Here is a 21504-nt window from a genome sequence, read left to right on the forward strand (position 1 = left end):
ATTGCGACGGCTTCAGCATCCATGCCTCATCTCTGCACATGTGCCCGTCTCATTAACATAAGTTATTCAATTACACCGCCGCTCGTTGGGGGAGTGGATTGTGTTTTGAACCCCGCAAGTGACGTCATGTCACCTCCTGCTGCCGCGTGACGTCACGATATATCCGGAAGCTGCTGCACCGCGCGCGCTCTCACAGATCCGAGGTGAGAAGTTAACATCGTGGTGGTTGTTGTTGTCATATTCTCAGGTTTTTTCGGTAAAGTCACGTAGGTAAAACATTAAAAGTAATGAAAGTAAAATAAAAACAAAACAAAAATAAAAATAAAATTCACGACGTTTCGGAGGCAACACAAGTCTCCGTCATCAGGTGGGACCGTCACAGCCAGATTAGCTGCATCAAGTGAAGCAATGATTCAAAATGTAATCCCTTATAAGCAAGTTGAAGGGGGGGAGGAGAGGGGGGGGGGAGTTCATCAGAATGTGGTAGCCAATGAATGGAACGTATCGGGAGGGAGGGGGGTGGGAGGGGGGAGGGAGCCAACAAAACATTTGGCGACGGCTTGGACGCGGCTGCTGCGCACGCCAACACAATGGGCAGAAAGGGGGGAGGGGAGGTCTGATACACATGATAGAACAAAGGAACGAAAATGCCCATGTTTATACCAATGCAGGCTGAAAAATGAAGAGAGTACTGTTAAAAATAACTGGGGATGTTAACACTCGGTGAAGTAAATTAAAATAGTGCCTGTCAGATAAGATGGTCCAAAAAGTGTAATTAAGTCTTTTTTGCGTGGTTAATAACATCTTTCCAGTGATTACTGAGTTTGTACCCATCATCACGGTTGAAATTATGTCTGTGTTTGTATATTTGTATGGCTTCGTGTACAAACCTTTGATGGTAGCCAGGAGGCTTGCAGAGAACCTTGGTCTCGGAAAAGACAATATCATGAGAGCCCGCCGAGTTGTAGCAATGATCGGCAACGGCCGAAGAATCAGTTCTGCCGTGTTTCAGATCTGACTTGTGCTCGCGGACACGATCAGCAACATGACGTTTTGTTTCTCCAATGTAGCAATCACCACAAATGCAACTCAATTTGTAGACTCCAGGATACTGTAAGTCAGGAACGACATCCTTCACAGATGGAATCAGATCACGGATTTTATGCACTGTGCTGAATCGGACTTGGATCTTATGTTTGTTTAGAATTTTGGAGATCTTTTTGGTCACGCCTGCTATGTATGGTAACGTGATAGTTTTGGTCGGAGTTTCATGTGGTTGTTTCTGTGTGGTGGGAGAGACAGCTTGGCGGATAGTACGGTCAGAGTATCCGTTCATCCTGAGGGCCCGATGTACATGTCTTAATTCATCAGTCAGGTGGTGTTGGTCAGAAATGCCATGGGCTCTGTGGTATAGCGTTTTGATGAGAGAATTCTTTTGAGATGGGTGGTGGTGGGAATCCGGTTTCAGGTAGGAATCTGTGTGGGTGGCTTTCCTGTAGACAGAATGTCCCAAGGATCCGTCAAGCCTCCTCTTAAACAGAATATCCAAGAATGGTAGTTTACCGTCTTTCTCCACTTCCATGGTGAATCTGATAGATGGGTGTCTAGAATTGATGTGGTCCAAGAAGTGGTTCAATGCTGGGAGGCCATGTGGCCAGATGACGAAAGTGTCATCCACATATCTCTTCCACAGGGAAGGACGCAGGGTGGATGTCTGGATGGCGTCTGATTCAAACTTTTCCATGAAAATGTTGGCTATAACTGGTGACAAGGGGGAGCCCATAGGGGTACCCTCATTCTGTTTGTAGAAGGTGCCATTCCAGGTAAAATAGGTGTTGGTGAGGCAATGCCTAACCAGCGCAGGTACATCAGAATTCAATCCCTGTTGGACTAAGTCCTCAATTATTGTTAGGGTGTCCGGTACTGGGACTTTGGTAAACAAAGATACTACATCAAAGCTGACGAGAATGTCATCAGGAGATAGTACCATGTCCTTAACCATAGAGACTAATTGGGTTGAGTTGAGTACTGCCGAAGAGGTCTTGCCTGTGAAGGGGAGCAGAGTATCTGATAGAAAACGGGCTAGTTTGTACGTCGGAGAGTTTATCGTCGACACGATGGGTCGTAGCGGGGTGCCTTCTTTATGGATTTTAGGAAGACCATAGAGTCTGGGAGGTCTTGCCGCCGATGGTTTTAGAGAGGGACGTTTGCTTGGTTCGATTAGGGAAGTCGAACTCATGATGATACTGTTGGTTTTTGTCGTTAGGCTTTTAGTGGGATCGTTTTTAATTTTGGAGTAACTCCCATCATTAAGAAGGTCCAGGATTTTGTTGTTGTATAAATCTTTATCCATGATGACCGTGGCATTGCCCTTGTCTGCCGAGAGGATGACTATATCATCTCTCTTTTTTAAATTCGCGAGTTCAGAGCGTTCGTTTTTGCTGATGTTACTAGTGGGTTTCTTAGCATTCTTGAGAATAGTAGCTATTTCAGCTCTTGATACATCAGCATGGATGTGTCCTATGCCTCTGAGGGCTACATCAATCTGAGAAATCATATCCTCTACTGGTATATATTTAGGGGTGACGGCGAAATGTAGTCCTTTGGCCAGTACCGTTTTTAGATTGTCAGAGATTGGAATGTTACTCTGATTAATCACGGTCTTGTTAACATCCAGCTTTGCGATGTGTGGCTCTGGTTTCTTTTTAGATAGGAGGTTGAATTTAGAAATCAGGTTAGCTTTGCATTTGGCTGACATTGAGTCAGCAGAAGCAGAAGTCATGTTATCAACGTGGTTCCAATCAGAAGGTGACATTTTTTGTGTTAACATTAGATGTGTTTGTAAGAGAGTCTTGTCTAAATTATCGAGTTCAGATCGGAGTAACCTTATTCTCTCCGAGATTAGTGATAGGCTAGCTTTAAATAAGATCTGTTTGGAGTTCGGTGAGGACACAGCAGCGGATGTGAGTGTGAAAGCGATGGGTATTACCTTGTTATCGCGGCATCTCTTGAGGAAGGCCAGCGTCTCGAGAAGCTGTGACTTCTTGTCTCGTTGTCTGTTAAAAACTCTAACAGATAGGTGGAATTCCTCCCCGTAGAGGGCATTAATTCTAGATTTGAAGCTTTCGTGACTGCAATGATTCATATTCTCAGGTTTTTTCGGTAAAGTCACGTAGGTAAAACATTAAAAGTAATGAAAGTAAAATAAAAACAAAACAAAAATAAAAATAAAATTCACGACGTTTCGGAGGCAACACAAGTCTCCGTCATCAGGTGGGACCGTCACAGCCAGATTAGCTGCATCAAGTGAAGCAATGATTCAAAATGTAATCCCTTATAAGCAAGTTGAAGGGGGGGAGGAGAGGGGGGGGGAGTTCATCAGAATGTGGTAGCCAATGAATGGAACGTATCGGGAGGCATTTTCGTTCCTTTGTTCTATCATGTGTATCAGACCTCCCCTCCCCCCTTTCTGCCCATTGTGTTGGCGTGCGCAGCAGCCGCGTCCAAGCCGTCGCCAAATGTTTTGTTGGCTCCCTCCCCCTCCCCACCCCCCTCCCTCCCGATACGTTCCATTCATTGGCTACCACATTCTGATGAACTCCCCCCCCCCTCTCCTCCCCCCCTTCAACTTGCTTATAAGGGATTACATTTTGAATCATTGCTTCACTTGATGCAGCTAATCTGGCTGTGACGGTCCCACCTGATGACGGAGACTTGTGTTGCCTCCGAAACGTCGTGAATTTTATTTTTATTTTTGTTTTGTTTTTTATTTTACTTTCATTACTTTTAATGTTTTACCTACGTGACTTTACCGAAAAAACCTGAGAATATGAATCATTGCAGTCACGAAAGCTTCAAATCTAGAGTTGTTGTTGTCGTGGTGGTTGTTGTTTACCCAGGTAGAGCCTCTCTCCGTCTTTCTCTCGTAGGGATATCAATTGAGTAGCAGCGAGTATGGAATCGATGTCCAGGTTGGAACATTACAACGCGGGGCCTGGCCACGCGGGGCCTTGCCTCCTGCCCTCGCCTGATTGCATTTGCTTTTATTCTCTGCTTAAGTTTAATTCGTCTTCATCTGGCTCACTACTTCATGGGACCTCCTTTGCCAGTAGCAACATATAAGAAGAGGTTTTTCCCCTTCTCTGGCAACAAAATAGGTGTTAAGATATTATTGGTTCTTTCGGTAAAGTCACGGAGAAGGAAAATAATAAAGTAATACGTGTTGCAGTCGAAATGTGATCATTTTTTTATTTTATTTTCTTCTACGTGACTTTAGGTGTGAAAAACAGCAAGAAATGTATTGAAAATTTTGGAAAATTGTCTTGCTGTGTTTTTCACACCTGACTATGATTCCTCGTGTTGCAGTCAAAACGTGAGAATTTTGTTTCTTTTTTTTCTTTTATTGTTTTTCTTCTATGTGTCTTTAGGTATGAAAAACAGCAAGAAAATGTAGGAATTTTTTTTCAAATTTTCTTGCTGTGTTTTTCACACCCTGATGATTGCTCGTGTTGCAGTCGAAACGTGAATTTTTTTTTGATTAGAACTTCCTTTGCCAGTAGCAAAATATGATAATTGGGTTTTTACTCTTTTATCTGGCAACACAACTGACACCTTTTTTTCAAGGAGTCATGTTTGCATTGACCACAATACCTGCGGTCAGAATGCAAACAAAAAACATAACTCTGATAATGTATGCACTGTCCTTGAAATTGATTGGGCCACAACCGAGACAGCTTTTCTTAGAGCCTAGTCTCACATGGTGTTGGACCAGATGACGCCAAAAGGTGTACAACTCAAAGACAAGCACCATCAGAGTAGTTGAGCTCGGGGTAAGCATTTACACCATTGGAACCTCCTTTGCCAGTAGCAAAATATGATAATAGTTTTTTTTACCCATTTATCTGGCAACAAAACGGATACCTGAGACCATCCTTCTCCCTGCCATACTGGAATCGCACCCGCTCCTCACCCTTCATCCTGCGGATGTTTGACGCACAGCATTGCACCCCTTAGCCATCACGCGGCCACGAGGTGCTTGTTGGTGAACACAACCCCTGGGCCTGGCTCTAGGGGTGATATCAATATAGAATATATGTAAGGATGCCCCCCAATAGACTCTCCCTGGAACTCTACCAGACACGTCCCACTGGTAGTAGGTTTTTACCCTTTTAAACTGGTACAAAACTGACACCTTTACCAGTTTAAAAGGGATAAAACCTACTACTATATTTTTCCACTGGTAAAAGAGATCTCATAGTGTATACGTCCCACTGGGCCCAGGACACGCTGGCGGGACTATGTCACTCGGCTGGCCTGGGAATGCTTGGGAATTCCCCAGGAGGAGCTATAGTCTGTCGCCAGGGAAAGGGAGGCCTGGACTGCCCTCAGCATGCTGCCACCGCGACCCTCACGAGGACAAGCATTTTAGAAACTAACGAATAAAGCTGTGATTCTTCTTGGCCACGGATATTACTCTGTGGTTTCAGAATATGAACTGATTTAAATTACCATCTCTGCTGGCTTATACAATGAAGGCTGGCCTGCCTATGATTCATCCTCGATGCAACCAGACTATATTGTCTTAGAAGCTTACAGACCCTTAAGATATCAATATAGAATCTAATCTAGAGTCTGTTTGGCAGGTGATCGGACCTGCCAATGACTGGTGCCGGCAGTGTCAAGATTGGCCTCTGTGGAGGAGGTCCGTGAGGTATGCTGCAGGGCAGTTAATAGATATTTTCTCTGCAACAACGATGAGGTCGGAAGAACGACGCTCACATGAATAGGTGGAACGCTGGGTTCCTAAAACCCAGCAAAACAGTGGGGAGCACAACTGGTTCATCTGTCAGTCATCCCTTGACACCTGGATCATTCCCATTACCTGCTGACAAGGAATCCACACTTACATGTCCTTAAATTGCACCTATCATGGCATTAGCACTGGGATAAGGTTACTTGCAATTCATCATGAATGGTGGATTTTTGTTTATATATGTTAATGACGCATGTGGAATGTATGTGTATTTAAGAGTTTATTCATAATCAACGTTTTTGGGTTTAGATCGCATTATTTATAAATGTGTCGTATCCCTCCACCACCTGACATGGCCAATCAGTAAAAAAGTGTCACGTTGACAAAAGACAAATAGTTCACTGCTTTAGCCCACCGGTGTGTTGAAGCGTGAAACCACAACATTTACAATTTGAGTACGACGTTTCGCTGGTAATTGCATCCAGCATCATCGGGCAATTCGCCAGAATGGTGAAGCTCTGCTCGTCTCCCGTTCTTATATAGAGCAGCAGTAGGGTGACGTCATCATTAACTCATCAGGTGCAACGATTTGGGGGGGGGGGAGTTATTGTAATTATATACTAGATTAGTAATCAGGCAGTTACGATGCGTGTTGTAGATTAGTAATCAGTTGGAATGTGTTTTATTGTGATTATGCTACGTTAGTAATCAGTTAGTGTTTGTTTCCCCTATAAGGAATTGTAATGTATCTTATTTAATAATACGCTTCCAGGCCGCACTAAGCCTGTAGCTGTCTGAGCGATTAAATGTATTTCTGTTCCTCTCAATTTCAATGGATTCTCTAATTAGTCTTTGCCAGTAGTAACTAGTTTTACACAACACTTCAACGTTGTCAAAATCAATTGATTGTCTCTGTTGGCAAGCATGTTCTGCCACTGCCGACAGTTGTGTTTGCGATAGTTTCATATTTCTCTGGTGTTCTTTTAGTCTTACACTAATGTTATGCCCTGTCTGTCCAATATAGCACCTGCCACATAAACAATTAATCCGAAATACAATTTCTGTTGATAATTTAGGTAATTCGTCTTTAGTGCAAGTTACTAGTTGTTGAATGTTGTGTACTGTACCAAATCTTACTGTAATGTTTTGCTTTTGCAAAACACGGGCTAATTTGTCAGTTACTCCCTAGATAAACAAACACTAACTGATTACTAACGTATCATAATCACAATAAAACACATTCCAACTGATTACTAATCTACAACTCGCATGTAACAACTGCCTGATTACTAATCTAGTATATAATTACAATAACCCCCCCTCAAATCGTTGCACCTGATGAGTTAATACGTAAATGATGACGTCACCCTGCTGCTGCTCTATATAAGAACGGGAGACAGAGCAGAGCCTCACCATTCTGGCGAATTGCCCGATGATGCTGGATGCAATTACCAGCGAAACGTCGTATTAAAATTGTAAATGTTGTGGTTTCACGCTTCAACACACCGGTGGGCTAAAGCAGTGAACTATTTGTCTTTTGTCAACGTGACACTTTTTTACTGATTGGCCGTGTCGGGTGGTGGTGGGTTACGACACATTTATAAATAACGCGATCTAAACCCAAAAACGTTGATTATGAATAATATTGGTCGCGAAAGCCTACGTGTTAAACTTAAGAGTTTATCTTTGTGCGGAGCCGTGGTGCAGTTATTTCACTGCATTATGAACTCAACAATTAGTTTGATTATCACCGACAGCAAACATGATTGATAAGTGAAAGCTCAACTGCTTGTGGGCCTCTGCTATGTTGATTGACCTTAAATTAATTACATGGTGAAGGTAGGAAGCGTCAATACTGAGCAGATGAAGGCGGCCAGGCATGGTTCTGGACACACCACCACTTTTTACCATGCCAGTGTGTGACAGTGTTAAGTTTGTATTTGCAGTAAATTATATTAACTATTGAACATGGAGGTCAAATCAAAACAATCGTTTATTTTAGTTCCCCTCTGGAATTTTTTGGAAAATGGAAACAGGAAATTAACAGCACATATGCTGCTGAAGTTAGATCTGTTCATCCAAGCATTCAAGCAAATCTGAGCCTGACTTCACACCTCTAAAGTTGCGATTGAACATTTATTGATGCATTTCTGCATAATACAAATAGTATTATTCCCAACAGCCTTTGCTATGTTAGCTGAAATTTGCTTTTATAAATACTACTTTTGCAGCCAGAATGCCGAAATTGTGTGCTTAGTGTTTTGCGTTAACATTTATTTTGAACATACTCGGGCGTACAGGTATATTTATAACCTTTTGCCCTCTCATTGTGTGTCTTAACAGCCCGTGTGATGAATTGGGGATAATCTTGATTAAATTAATAAATATAGACGTGTAAGTCATGTATGACTATATATATTCATTCCTCTGTGCCTCGATACTGATGAAGATGGTGTGGACATTTTTTTCTGTCTGCAGCTGATGCTTCTTCTGATGCTTCCTCTGCAGAATTGGTCTGATGGAGCAAAGGCACTCAGCGCGGCCCGGTAGACAAAGACAACAATGGGACCAGTATGCAAACAGCATGGATGGTACTGGAAATTTTACACAGGACCAGAGATCTCCAACGGGAGAGAAACCCTTCAAGTGCACTGTGTGTGGGAAGGCATTTTCAGATTCCTTTGATCTTAAAAAACACCAGAGAACACACACAGGAGAGAAACCCTTCAAGTGCACTGTGTGTGAGAAGGCATTTGCATGGTCATCATGTTTACAGATCCACCAGAGAACACACACAGGAGAGAAACCCTGTAAGTGCACTGTGTGTGGGAAGGCATTTTCAAATTCATCTTATCTTAAAATACACCAGAGAACACACACAGGAGATAAAGCCTTCAAGTGCAGTGTGTGTGAGATGGCATTTTCACGGTCATCTAATCTTAAAATCCACCAGCGAATACACACAGGAGATAAACCCTTCAAGTGCAGTGTGTGTGAGATGGCATTTTCACGGTCATCTAATCTAAAAATCCACCAGAGAACGCACACAGGAGAGAACCCCTTCAAGTGCAGTGTGTGTGAGATGGCATTTTCACATTCATCAAATTCTAAAAAGCACCAGAGAACGCACACAGGAGAGAAACCCTTCAAGTGCACTATGTGCTTGAAGGCGTTTGCACGTTCAACACAGCTTCATAGACACCAGAGAACGCACACAGGAAATAAACCCTTTAAGTGCAGTGTGTGTGGGAAGGCATTTTCAAGTTTGTCTTATCTTAAAATACACCAGAGAAGACACACAGGAGATACACCCTTCAAGTGCAGTGTGTGTGAGATGGCATTTTCACAGTCATATAATCTTAAAATCCACCAGAGAACACACACAGGAGAGAAACCCTTAAGGTGTACTGTGTGTGGGAAGGCATTTTCAAGTTCATTTTATCTTAAAATACACCAGAGAACACACACACAAGAGAAAGCCTTCAGGTGTAGTGTCTGTGGAAAGGCATTTTCAGATTCATCTGCTCTTAAAAAACACCAGAGAACACACACAGGAGAGAAAACCTTCAAGTGCACTGTGTGTGAGATGGCATTTTTACAGTCATCTAGTCTTAAAATCCACCAGAGAATACACACAGGAGATAAACCTTTCAAGTGCACTGTGTGTGACATGGCATTTTCACAGTCATCCAATCTTAAAACACACCAGAGCACACACACAGGAGAGAAACCCTGTAAGTGCAGTGTGTGTGGGAAGGCATTTTCAAGTTTTTATTATCTTAAAATACACCAGAGAATGCACACAGGAGAGAAACCCTTCACGTGCAGTGTGTGTGAGAAGGCATTTTCAAGTTCGTCTTATCTTAAAATCCACCAGAGAATACACGAAGGAGAGAATCCTTTCAAGTGCAGTGTGTGTGAGATGGCATTTTCACAGTCATCAAATCTTAAAAAGCACCAGAGAACGCACACAGGAGAGAAACCCTTTAAGTGCAGTGTGTGTGGGAAGGCATTTTCAAGTTCATATTATCTTAAAATACACCAGAGAACACACACAGGAGAGAAAGCGTTCAAGTGCACTGTGTGTGGGAAGGCATTTTCAAGTTCATATTATCTTAAAATACACCAGAGAACACACACAGAAGAGAAACCCTTCAAGTGCACTCTGTGCAGGAAGGCGTTTGAACAGTCACCACAGCTTCATAGACACCAGAGAACACACAGGCATCAGAAGACCCCCAAGGAGTGTAGTCTGAAATCGACTTGTGAAAGTCAAAGTGCTGCAATGAACCCATCCCTCCTGAAAAAAGAACCAGAAGTAAATTCCAGCTTGGACACTATGAAATGTATCAAGGTGAAATTTGAAGAGGCGACAGTGACCAGCGAAGAAGTGACAGTGAAGAGCGAAGAAGTGAAGGTAAAATGTGAAGATGAACATTCAACTCCAAAACCGGACCTTCACATCAATGGTGGCAACGTGAAGCAGGAGGAGAATTCTGATTGTGATGCAGAGCGAGGCAACTCCCAGCAGTTTGTGGAAGTGGAGGTGTGGGTGGACTTCTTAGACAATACAAAGTCAAATGGAGAACCTGTAGATGTGTAAGCTTGAGACAATGAAGCTCCAATAGATTCACATTTGTCACAGGCCTTCAATGAAAAGAACGTGAAGTTGAACACTCCATTCCTAGGTTCAACCTGCAGAGTAAGAGCGGTCAGTATTTGCGGACCTGTGGGTTGGGTAGATCTCTAACTAGGAGCGAGAGCCAATAAGCTCCCAAGCATTCACTATGTTATAATGATATTAACATTTATATGGTGCTTGGTTAATCGCCTCAGCAACTCGGAATTTTGTATCATCTCATCACAAACACTCAAAGAGCATGCCTTTTGGCATCCTCTGGATTAACACCGTTTGATACTAGGCTCTAAAGAAAGCTGTCTCTGGTGTGGACCAATCAGTTTCAAAGACAATGCATATGTTGTGTCCTATGACTAACCACACGGTGATCCGAGGGGAGAGAATTCACGTAAAGACAGAGACACGACCCATACATCGAGACTACTGCAAGTTACAGAAGACTACAAGCGACAGAGAGTACTGCGACAGGTAAACTCCGGGGCATGGCCTCGTGATCAACAATGGGTGTTGTGTCTCGCAGAGTAGAGGGGCGAATTGATGCTCGGTGCTGAGTTCGGCATGGACTGACAGTATCGCTGAAAGTTTTATTCTACATTTATCCTAATGTTTTGAGTCGCTTGCAAAGTCAAGGATTGCGATAAGTTGTATTGTACTAAGCTTTCACAGTTGTTCAAGAGGTGTGCGAATACAATTTACAAGTTTTGAGAGTGAGTTCCAGCTCCCACGAGCAGCTGCGATCGGCAGGCTCCGGGGAACCTGCCCCCGTGACTGGCACATCGTTAACGAGCTGCACCAGCAGAAGCCACGAGTCTACGAAATCAACGCAAAGAGTTGACTTACTGCACGCAGCAAGCTCTGGGGTGGGACTCTGCAATCAACCAAGGATGAAGAGGCTTGCCGAGTAGCAATGGGTCACTGAGTACGAGCTCGGCGCTGACAGAAGAAGTATCGCTCAAAGTTATTTTACACTGAGTGCCAGCTCCCACGAGCAGCTGCAGCCCGAGAGATAGAGTGACGAGCAACGACGAGCAATCAACCGGGAGAAAGGGTGGAAGCCCAAGCATCGACCAAGCCAGCATCGCAGAGAACCAGCTGCACGCGCAACCAGGCATCGCCAGAGAGCACGGAGCCGGAGAGAGAGCGCAGCAGCGCCACCTTCAAAGACAAGCGTCGTGCCGACTCAGCTCATCCAGCAGGGGAAAGAGCCTGACCAGCCGCCCGTGAGGAAGAGGAGAGCGCCGTGGGTTCGACCCACACACACCGACCAGCACCAGCTGTGAACCAAGACAAGAGTGAGGAACGGCGACCAGCAGACGAGCTGCAGGCGCTATCTGACGACGGAATCATCGCGCGCCGCCGACGGCGAGCCTCGTGCCGACTCTTCATCCAGCAGTGGGCAGCAGCTCCAGCTGCCGCCGAGCGAGAGAGAGCAAGGAAGCTGTGCGTATGACCCTCCCCCACACTCACATACTCACCACGTATCACCCAGCGTCTGCTTGATGCAATGAATTGATCAAGGAGACAAAACCACCAAACACACACATACCGCACATGCCGGGACTAATAATAAGAAGAAGAATGATAAGAGTGCGTCAACTATTAGCTGATAATGAAGAACATTGCTGCCCATTGAGTCACATGGATACGGTCGTTGAAAAGTATTTTAGTCGTTTTTTTTGTTAATTTTAACTGTACCGATGAATTCATTGATGAAACTTAACGTTTAGAACCCTATGTTACGAATCCACACACTCACAGGGAGACTATTGTGTTGAAATCTTTCTTTTCATCACAGAATCTTGCCCGCGAATTTATTGACGCCTTAGCCAATTGATAATTATTTACTGAAGCAGGCACACTGTCGCACACCATTGTTCCACGACGTTTAGTTAATTACATAATCTACCAATGAATTCATTGAGGTCTACTTTTGCATTCGGGACATGTTTATTTATTGCCGTTCGTATGAATATCGTCACATTTACTTTTAAGGACTTTTTTTTATCGCCGTATATGCTCGTGTTACTCTGAGAAATGAACCGATTCCTCTGTTACCCAGTTTAACAATGTAATCATTGAGGGTTAAATGTACGGATCAATGAGGAGCACATCTCCAGGAGTACTGTGTTGACAATTCCAAGTGTAATTAAGGACTCTTTCTCAATGTCGATCTCCGTTGTCCTTTATTTGGGTTCGTAGAATCTCGTTCACACGGCGTCCTCGCTCAGGCCCGCGTTTCTCCCGACCATCACTCCACAGCCACTCTGCTGCTCGTTCTGCAGCCTCACTGCTGCTCCGCCCTGCAGCCACACCGCTGCTCCGTCTGCAGCTTCACTGCTGCTCCGCTCTGCAGCTAGCCTTCCACCGCTCGCTAGCCCTCTGCGTCCTGACACCGATGGCTGACGGTGCCGACGTCTCCCACCGCGTGGCGACCGCGCCACTCTCCCTGTACTGCCCAGCGTGGCCTCCTCCCGTTTCACTCCGTCTCAACTCCCCATTCCCCTTCCGGTTCTCTCCCTAAATCCTCTCCCCCACGTGACCCTAACTCCTCCCTCTCCTCACGTGACCCAGACTCCGCCCCCCCTCAATCCTTGCTCGCATTACACAAGCATAAGAGTTCGCATATTAGAGTGTTATGTTCTTGTTTATGAATTAAAGTTGCTGAGCAAAGAAGGGTCTGAGTGGTTCCTTCCTAAGTTAATGCATAATGATCTTAATTATAAGAACTGTTCCCTTCGGCGAGATCTGAATTCTGAGACCTGATAGAATTACACTAAAACATAATCAGCGAGAATCTTTGTTTTATCACGATTAGTAATTTTTTCACGGGGGGGGGGGGTGGTTTCATGATGATTCAAACGCAATATATTTATTGTGCACTTTATTTATATTTTTATTACATTGTAATATGAAGAATTATACAACTCACCATAATGCAGAATCAGTGGGAGCCCTGAGCTTGTTTTCCCGTAACTAGATGGTCCCATCTGGGGGTGATGGGAGACGGTGACACCTGATACGTGTTGTCTATGTCCAGTCTACTCCATAAACTCGTTTTGGTTGCTGTCACTGCAGAAAACCCTGCTTCACAAAGATAGGATGTTGGAAATGGAAGCAGGCTTTTCAGTGCTTTTGTGACAATATCAGGATATCCCGCCTTGACTTTAATCCAGAACGTATCGAGATTTGAAGTTGTCTCAAACATACTTTTAAGGCCACCATTTGCGATCTCAAGCAGTTGATCCTCTTCTAGCACAGACAAAGTCGATTCACCTGGCTTATTCACAAATGGGTCGCGGGTCCATTCCTTCCCAGTTCGGGGGTCTTTTGTGGTTGGGAAGTAATGTTCAAACTCTTAAAAGCTGAGATAGGTTTTAATGCACCAGCTAGGAGAAAGGCCCTGGCTCAGTCTCTTTCAAAATCTCTGCTAGTGTTTGAAATGTCAAAAGTTCCAATGTTCACTCGTCGCCCCCATAATTCCAGTTTGGCTTTGAATGCAGCCACTTTAAATGCCGAATTGAAAAGAGTTGTTGATCTCCCCTGAAATGACACATTGAGTACGTTGAGCAGGCTGAATGTCACACAAGTGAGCAAGTTTTGCGACCCATTCTGTGTCACTGAAATGTGCTGCCAGTGGTGACTGTTTTTTTAAAAGATATCTCTGGAGTGGCTCTCGCAACTCAAAAACTCTTGGCCAGTGATCTACCTTTGGAAAGCCATCTCACTTCTGTGTTTTAGAGATGATGTGTGGTGAGCGTGCTGCGCTCCGAACCCGGCGACCCGAGTTTGATTCCCGCTCACGGCCACAACGATTATTTTTACTGGTCCTGGGCTTCCCCTAGGTCGACTCAGCCTCAAACGAGTATCTGATGTGGTGTGTGAACATCGCCACTGGGGAGACAAAGGCGGCCGGGCGTGGTGAATCCAAGTCCCGGGCGAAGCCGGGTAGTCAAGCTAGTCTTCTATATATAAAAGGAAAATTTGTGAATGTGTTGTCTGTTCAAAATGTTTAGCGTACTTCCCGACATGCAACAAACTTGAAATTTTCCATGTGGTACTTTGCAAAATGTACACCATGCAAAAATTATAAAAAAATAAACATTTGTATTTTGGGGGGGGGGGGGAATGACCATGAAGTGTGTGGCGAGAATCGATATCTGCTGAGCGTTTGTGGTATCGATCAAACTGAATAAGCCGATTCTAAATACATTTACAACCTTCGATTCCTTTGCGCTATCTAAAGAATCAAATCTTGACGGGCGAGCCGCAAGTTTATTTTCCACCGCGCGTTGGGTTTTATTAAAATTTATAAAAAATAATAAAAATTTGTATTAATTTTATGAATAAGATGAAAATTTCATTTGTATATGTTATGTTTTTAAGTTTTTTGAGAAGTTTTTCAATAAATGTTTCCCCCGGGCAACGCCGGGTGCTTCCCGCTAGTACCTAATAAATGAAACTGAAACTATCAACTGGCGGTTAATTAACATAATTTATTCATAAATATCGTTATTTCATTGCTACAAGTTCAACATCCACGCCTCATCACTACACATGAGACCGTCTCATTAACATAATTTATTCAGTTACACCGCCGCTCGTTGGGGGAGGGGATTGTGTTCAATCCTGCTAGTGACGTCATGTCACCGCTTGCTGCCGCGTGACGTCACTTTATAGCGGGAAGCTGCTGCACCGCGCGCTCTTACAGATCCAAGGTGAGAAGTTAACATCGTGGTTGTTGTTGTTGTTTACCCAGGTAGAGCCTCTCTCCGTCTCTCTCTCGTAGGGATATCAATTGAGTAGCAGCGAGTATGGAATCGATGTCCAGGTTGGAACATTACAACGCGGGGCCTAGCCACGCGGGGCCTTGCCTCCTGCCCTCGCCTGATTGCATTTGCTTTAATCCTCTGCTTAAGTTTAATTCGTCTTCATGTGGCTCACTACTTCATGGGACCTCCTTTGCCAGTAGCAACATATAAGAAGAGGTTTTTCCCCTTTTCTGGCAACTGAAACAGGTGTTAAGATATTAGTGGTTCTTTCGGTAAAGTCACGTAGAAGGGAAATAATAAAGTAATACAATTGTCTTACTGTGTTTTTCACAGCTGACGATGATTGCTCGTGTTGCAGTCGAAACGTCGTGAGAATTTTTATTTTATTTTTTATTTTATTGTTTTTCTTCTCCGTGACTTTAGGTGTGAAAAACAGCAAGAAATTTTTGGAAAATGTTCTTGCCGTGTTTTTCACACCTGACGATGATTGCTCGTGTTTCAGTCGAAACGTCGTGATAATTTTTTTATTTCATTGTTTTTCTTCTACGTGGCTAGGTGTGAAAAACAGCAAGAATTTTTTGGAAATTTTTGGAAAATGTTCTTGCTGTGTTAATTCACACCTGATTGCTCGTGTTGCAGTCGAAACGTCGTGAGAATTTTTTTAGTTTTTTATTGTTTTTCTTCTACATGACTTTAGGTGTGAAAAACAGCAAGAAATTTTTGGAAAATTCTTGAAAATGTTCTTGCTGTTTTTCACACCTGATTGCCTGCCTCTAGCGGTGATATCAATATAGAATATATGTAAGGATATGCCCCCCAATAGACTTCCCCTGGATCTCTACCAGACACGTCCCACTGGGTCGAAGACCCCAGGGCTGGCCCAGGACACACTGGCGGGACTATGTCGCTCGGCTGGCCTGGGAATGCCTGGGAATTCCCCAGGATGAGCTAGAGTCTGTCGCCAGGGAAAAGGAGGCCTGGACTGCCCTTCTCAGCATGCTGCCACCGTGACCCTCATCAGGACAAGCATTTTAGAAACTAACGAATACAGCTGTGATTCTTCTTGGCCACAGATATTACTATGTGGCAGAGGTGTGGACTCGAGTCATGTGACTTGGACTCGAGTCAGACTCGAGTCATGAATTTGATGACTTGCGACTCGACTTGGACTTGCATAACAATGACTTTGTCCCACCTATGAGATGTGGACTCGAGTCATGTGACTTGGACTCGAGTCAGACTCGAGTCATGAATTTGATGACTTGCGACTCGACTTGGACTTGCATAACAATGACTTTGTCCCACCTCTGCTATGTGGATTCAGAATATTAACTTATTTAAATTACCATCTCTGCTGGCTTATACCATGAAGTCTGTCCTGCCTATGATTCATCCTCTATCCAACCAGACTTATTTTGTATTAGAAGCTTACAGATCCTGAAGATGTCAATATAGAATATAATCTTGAGTCTCTTTCGCAGGCGAGGCTGCATTTGTTTGGTCATGAATCCCGCATTCCCAGGCACTGCATGCTCAAGCATCTTTTGTTTGTCCAGATATTAGGGGCTGAACAGGCATGGCATTGGCCAGAGAAGAGATTGGAGGATGTAGAGGTGATCGGACCTGCCAATGACTGGTGCCGGCAGTGTCAAGATTGGCCTCTGTGAAGGAGGTCCGTGAGGTATGCTGCAGGGCAGTTAATAGATATTTTCTCTGCAACAACGATGAGGTCGGAAGAGCGACGCCATCATGAATACGTGGTACGCTGGGTTCCTAAAACCCAGCAAGACAGTGGGGAGCACAGCTGGTTCATCTGCCAGTCATCCCTTGACACCTGGATCATTCCCATTACCTGCTGACAAGGAATCCACACTTACATGGCCTTAAATTGCACCTATCATGGCATTAGCACTGGGATAAGGTGATTTGCAATTCGTCATGAATGGTGGATTTTGTTTATATATGTAATGATGGATGTGGAATGTATGTGTATTTAAGAGTTTATCTTTGTGGGGAGCTGCGGTGCAGTTATTTCACTGCATTATGAACTCAACAATTAGTTTGATTATCACCGACATCAAACATGATTGATAAGTGAAAGCTCAACTGCTTGTGGGCCTCTGCTATGTTGATTGATCTTAAATTAATTAGATGATGAAGGGAGGAAGCGTCAATACTGAGCAGATGAAGGCGGCCAGGCATGGTTCTGGACACACCACCACTTTTTACCATGCCAGTGTGTGACTGTGTCAAGTTTGTATTTGCAGTAAATTATATTAACTATTCATAATGGAGGTTAAATCAAAGTAATCGTTTGTTTTAGTTTCCCTCTGGAATTTTTTGGAAGAATGGAAACAGGAAATTAACAGCACATGCGGCAGAAGTTAGATCTGTTCATCCAAGCATTCAAGCAAATCTGAGCCTGGCTTCACACCTCTAAAGTTGCGATTGAACATTTATTTTTGCATTTCTGCATAATACAAATAGCATTATTCCCAAAAGCCTTTACTATATGAGCTGAATTTTGCTTTTATAAATACTACTTTTGCAGCCAGGCAGCCGAAATTGTGTGCTTGGTGTTTTGGGTTAACATTTATTTTGAAGATACTAGGGCTTCCAGGCATATTTATAACCTTTTGCCCTCTCTTTGTGTGCCTTAACAGCCCGTGTGATGAATTGGGGATAATCTTGAATATATGGATAAATATAGACGTGTAAGTCATGTGTGACTGTGTATATATTCATTCCTCTTTGCCTCGATACTCATGAAGATGGTGTGTACATTTTTTTCTGTCTGCAGCTGATGCTTCTTCTGATGCTTTCTCTGCAGAATTGGTCTGATGGAGCAAAGGCACTCAGCGCGGCTCGGTAGAAAAAGACAACAATGGGACCAGTATGCAAACAGCATGGATTGTACTGGAAATTTTACACAGGACCAGAGATCTCCAACGGGAGAGAAACCCTTCAAGTGCACTGTCTGTGGGAAGGCGTATAAAGATTCATTTTATCTTAAAATACACCAGAGAACACACACAGGAGAGAAACCCTTCAAGTGCACTGTGTGTGGGAAGGCATTTTCAAGTTCATCTGATCTTAAAATACACCAGAGAACACACACAGGAGATAAACCCTTCAAGTGCAGTGTGTGTGAGATGGCATTTTCACAGTCATCAAATCTTAAAAAGCACCAGAGAACGCACACAGGAGAGAAACCCTTCAAGTGCAGTGTGTGTGGGAAGGCATTGTCAAGTTCATTTTATCTTAAAATACACCAGAGAACTCACACAGGTGAGAAACCCTTCAAGTGCAGTGTGTGTGAGATGGCATTTTTAAGTTTGTCTTATCTTAAAATACACCAAAGAACACACACAGGAGAGAAACCCTTCAGGTGCAGTGTGTTTGGGAAGGCCTTTTCAGATTCATCTGCTTTTCAAAAACACCAGAGCACACACACAGCAGAGAAACCCTTCAGGTGTAGTGTGTGTGGGAAGGCATTTTCATTTTCTTCTGTTCTTAAAAATCACCAGAGAACACACACAGGAGAGAAACCCTTCAAGTGCAGTGTGTGTGAGATGGCATTTTCACAGTCATCAAATCTTAAAAAGCACCAGAGAACACACACAGGAGAGAAACCCTTCAAGTGCAGTGTGTGTGAGATGGCATTTTTACAGTCATATCGTCTTAGAATCCACCAGAGAACGCACACAGGAGAGAAACCCTTCAAGTGCACTGTGTGTGGGAAGGCATTTTCAAGTTCATCTTATCGTAAAACGCACCAGAGAACACACACAGGAGAGAACCCCTTCATGTGCAGTGTGTGTGGGAAGGCATTGTCAAGTTCATTTTATCTTAAAATACACCAGAGAACTCACACAGGTGAGAAACCCTTCAAGTGCAGTGTGTGTGAGATGGCATTTTTAAGTTTGTCTTATCTTAAAATACACCAAAGAACACACACAGGAGAGAAACCCTTCAGGTGCAGTGTGTGTGGGAAGGCCTTTTCAGATTCATCTGCTTTTCAAAAACACCAGAGCACACACACAGCAGAGAAACCCTTCAGGTGTAGTGTGTGTGGGAAGGCATTTTCATTTTCTTCTGTTCTTAAAAATCACCAGAGAACACACACAGGAGAGAAACCCTTCAAGTGCAGTGTGTGTGAGATGGCATTTTCACAGTCATCAAATCTTAAAAAGCACCAGAGAACACACACAGGAGAGAAAGCGTTCAAGTGCACTGTGTGTGGGAAGGCATTTTCAAGTTCATATTATCTTAAAATACACCAGAGAACACACACAGAAGAGAAACCCTTCAAGTGCACTCTGTGCAGGAAGGCGTTTGAACAGTCACCACAGCTTCATAGACACCAGAGAACACACAGGCATCAGAAGACCCCCAAGGAGTGTAGTCTGAAATCGACTTGTGAAAGTCAAAGTGCTGCAATGAACCCATCCCTCCTGAAAAAAGAACCAGAAGTAAATTCCAGCTTGGACACTATGAAATGTATCAAGGTGAAATTTGAAGAGGCGACGGTGAAGAGCCAAGAAGTGACAGTGAAGAGCGAAGAAGTGAAGGTGAAATGTGAAGATGAACATTCAACTCCAAAATCGGACCTTCACATCAATGGAGGCAATGTGAAGCAGCAGGAGAATTCTGACTGTGAGGCAGAGCGAGGCAACTCCCAGCAGTTTGTGGAAGTGGAGGTGTGGGTGGACTTCTTAGACAATACAAAGTCAAATGGAGAACCTGTAGATGTGTAAGCTTGAGACAATGAAGCTGCAATAGATTCACATTTGTCACAGGCCTTTAATGAAAAGAACGTGAAGTTGAACACTCCATTCCTAGGTTCAACCTGCAGAGTAAGAGCGGTCAGTATTTGCGGACCTGTGGGTTGGGTAGATCTCTAGCTAGGAGCGAGAGCCAATAAGCTCCCAAGCATTCACTATATTATAATAATATAATTTACATGTTGCTTGCTTAATTGCCTCAGCAACTCGGAGTTTGGTATCATCTCATCACAAACACTCAAAGAGCACGCCTATTGGCGTCCTTTGGATTACCACCGTTTGATACTAGGCTCGAAAGAAAGCTGTCTCTGGTGTGGACCAATCAGTTTCAAAGACAATGCATATGTTGTGTCCTATGACTAACCACACGGCGATCCGAGGGGAGAGAATTTCACGTAAAACAGAGGCATGACCCATACATCGAGACTACTGCAAGTTACAGAAGACTACAAGCGACAGAGAGTACTGCGACGGGCAGACTCTGGGGCATGGCCTCGAGATCAACAATGGGTTTAACACGTAGGCTTTCGCGACCAATATGTAACTAAACAAATACAGCCCTACATCAGTAGGACATCATCATTCATAAGAAATTCAGAACATCTTGTGAATATGATCAAAGATATTAAACTTAACCCTAATGATATTTTGGTGAGTTTTGATGTGATTTCGCTATTCACTAAGGTTCCAGTGAGCGAGTCGCTTAAATTACTTGATACACTGGTAAAGAATACAGATTTACCAAAAGATATTCCGAAACTCGCTGACCATTGTTTAAATAACACTTACTTCTTATGGAGAGGTGAATTCTTTAAACAAAGGGAGGGAGCAGCAATGGGCTCTCCTTTATCTCCTGCTATAGCAAATTTGTACATGGAAAACTTTGAAACCAGAGCACTTGCCTCGAGCACATTAAAACCATCCTTTTGGTTTAGATATGTGGATGACACTTTGGTTGTCTGGCTACATGGTAAAGATACACTTAACGATTTTCTAAATCATCTCAATGCACAAAACCCGGCCATTCAGTTCACCATGGAAATGGAGGTGAATAACACACTCCCGTTCCTGGATATTTTACTTGGGCATGGCCTAAATGGTAAAATAACACACAGCGTTTACAGAAAGCAAACGCACACTGATGCCTATCTGAATGCGAAATCGCATCATCACCCAGCTCAGAAATCCTCTCTAATCAAGACGCTCATACATCGGGCTAAAACAGTGTCAGATGATGAAAGTCTAGTGAGAGAGATTAAACATGTTAAAGAAGCACTAAGACAGAATGGCTACAATAATGCTCAAATTAACAGAGCACTAAATGCCAAATCACGATCGCAAAGCAACACTGCTGAAAGCGATCAGATTATTAAAACAATAAAAATACCATTTATCTCAGGAGTAACTGACAAATTAGCCCGTGTTTTGCAAAAGCAAAACATTACAGTAAGATTTGGTACAGTACACAAAATTCAACAACTAGTAACGTGCACTAAAGACGAATTGCCTAAATTATCAACAGAAGGTGTATATCGGATTAATTGTGTATGTGGCAGATGC

At 43.5% G+C, this 21504-nt stretch overlaps 2 protein-coding genes across 4 annotated transcripts in view; both read left to right on the top strand.

The window, feature by feature from the left end:
• LOC144738428 (uncharacterized) lies at positions 1 to 18037 on the top strand. 3 transcript variants are annotated; one of them, XR_013589261.1, is made up of 3 exons: positions 1 to 203; positions 8261 to 11831; positions 12591 to 18037. XR_013589261.1 is itself a non-coding variant. In XM_078621461.1 (2 exons), exon 2 carries the CDS (start codon positions 8271 to 8273, stop codon positions 10353 to 10355), a length of 2085 nt encoding a protein of 694 aa, XP_078477587.1. In that variant the 5' UTR covers positions 1 to 203; positions 8261 to 8270; the 3' UTR covers positions 10356 to 12555. The 3 variants fall into 3 exon arrangements, 2 of the variants coding, with proteins under 2 accessions (XP_078477587.1, XP_078477589.1); XM_078621461.1 differs by lacking the exon at positions 12591 to 18037 and having other exon boundaries at positions 8261 to 12555; XM_078621463.1 differs by lacking the exons at positions 1 to 203; positions 12591 to 18037 and adding an exon at positions 3912 to 5710 and having other exon boundaries at positions 8261 to 12555.
• LOC144738399 (uncharacterized) overlaps positions 16717 to 21504 on the top strand; it is a 16937-nt gene continuing 12149 nt past the window's right edge. Inside the window, exons 1-2 of the mRNA XM_078621434.1 lie at positions 16717 to 16841; positions 17991 to 19905. Coding sequence (XP_078477560.1) covers positions 18001 to 19905 — 1905 coding nt within the window. The 5' untranslated portion in view covers positions 16717 to 16841; positions 17991 to 18000. The remainder of the gene's footprint in view (positions 16842 to 17990; positions 19906 to 21504) is intronic.

The sequence above is a fragment of the Lampetra planeri genome, chromosome 82 (assembly GCF_965212315.1).
Source record: "Lampetra planeri chromosome 82, kcLamPlan1.2.h2, whole genome shotgun sequence".
NCBI lineage: Eukaryota > Metazoa > Chordata > Hyperoartia > Petromyzontiformes > Petromyzontidae > Lampetra > Lampetra planeri.

Coding starts and splice junctions, on each gene's coding strand:
- LOC144738428 (XM_078621461.1), top strand. CDS start 8,271: ATGGAGCAAAGGCACTCAGCGCGGCCCGGTAGACAAAGACAACAATGG.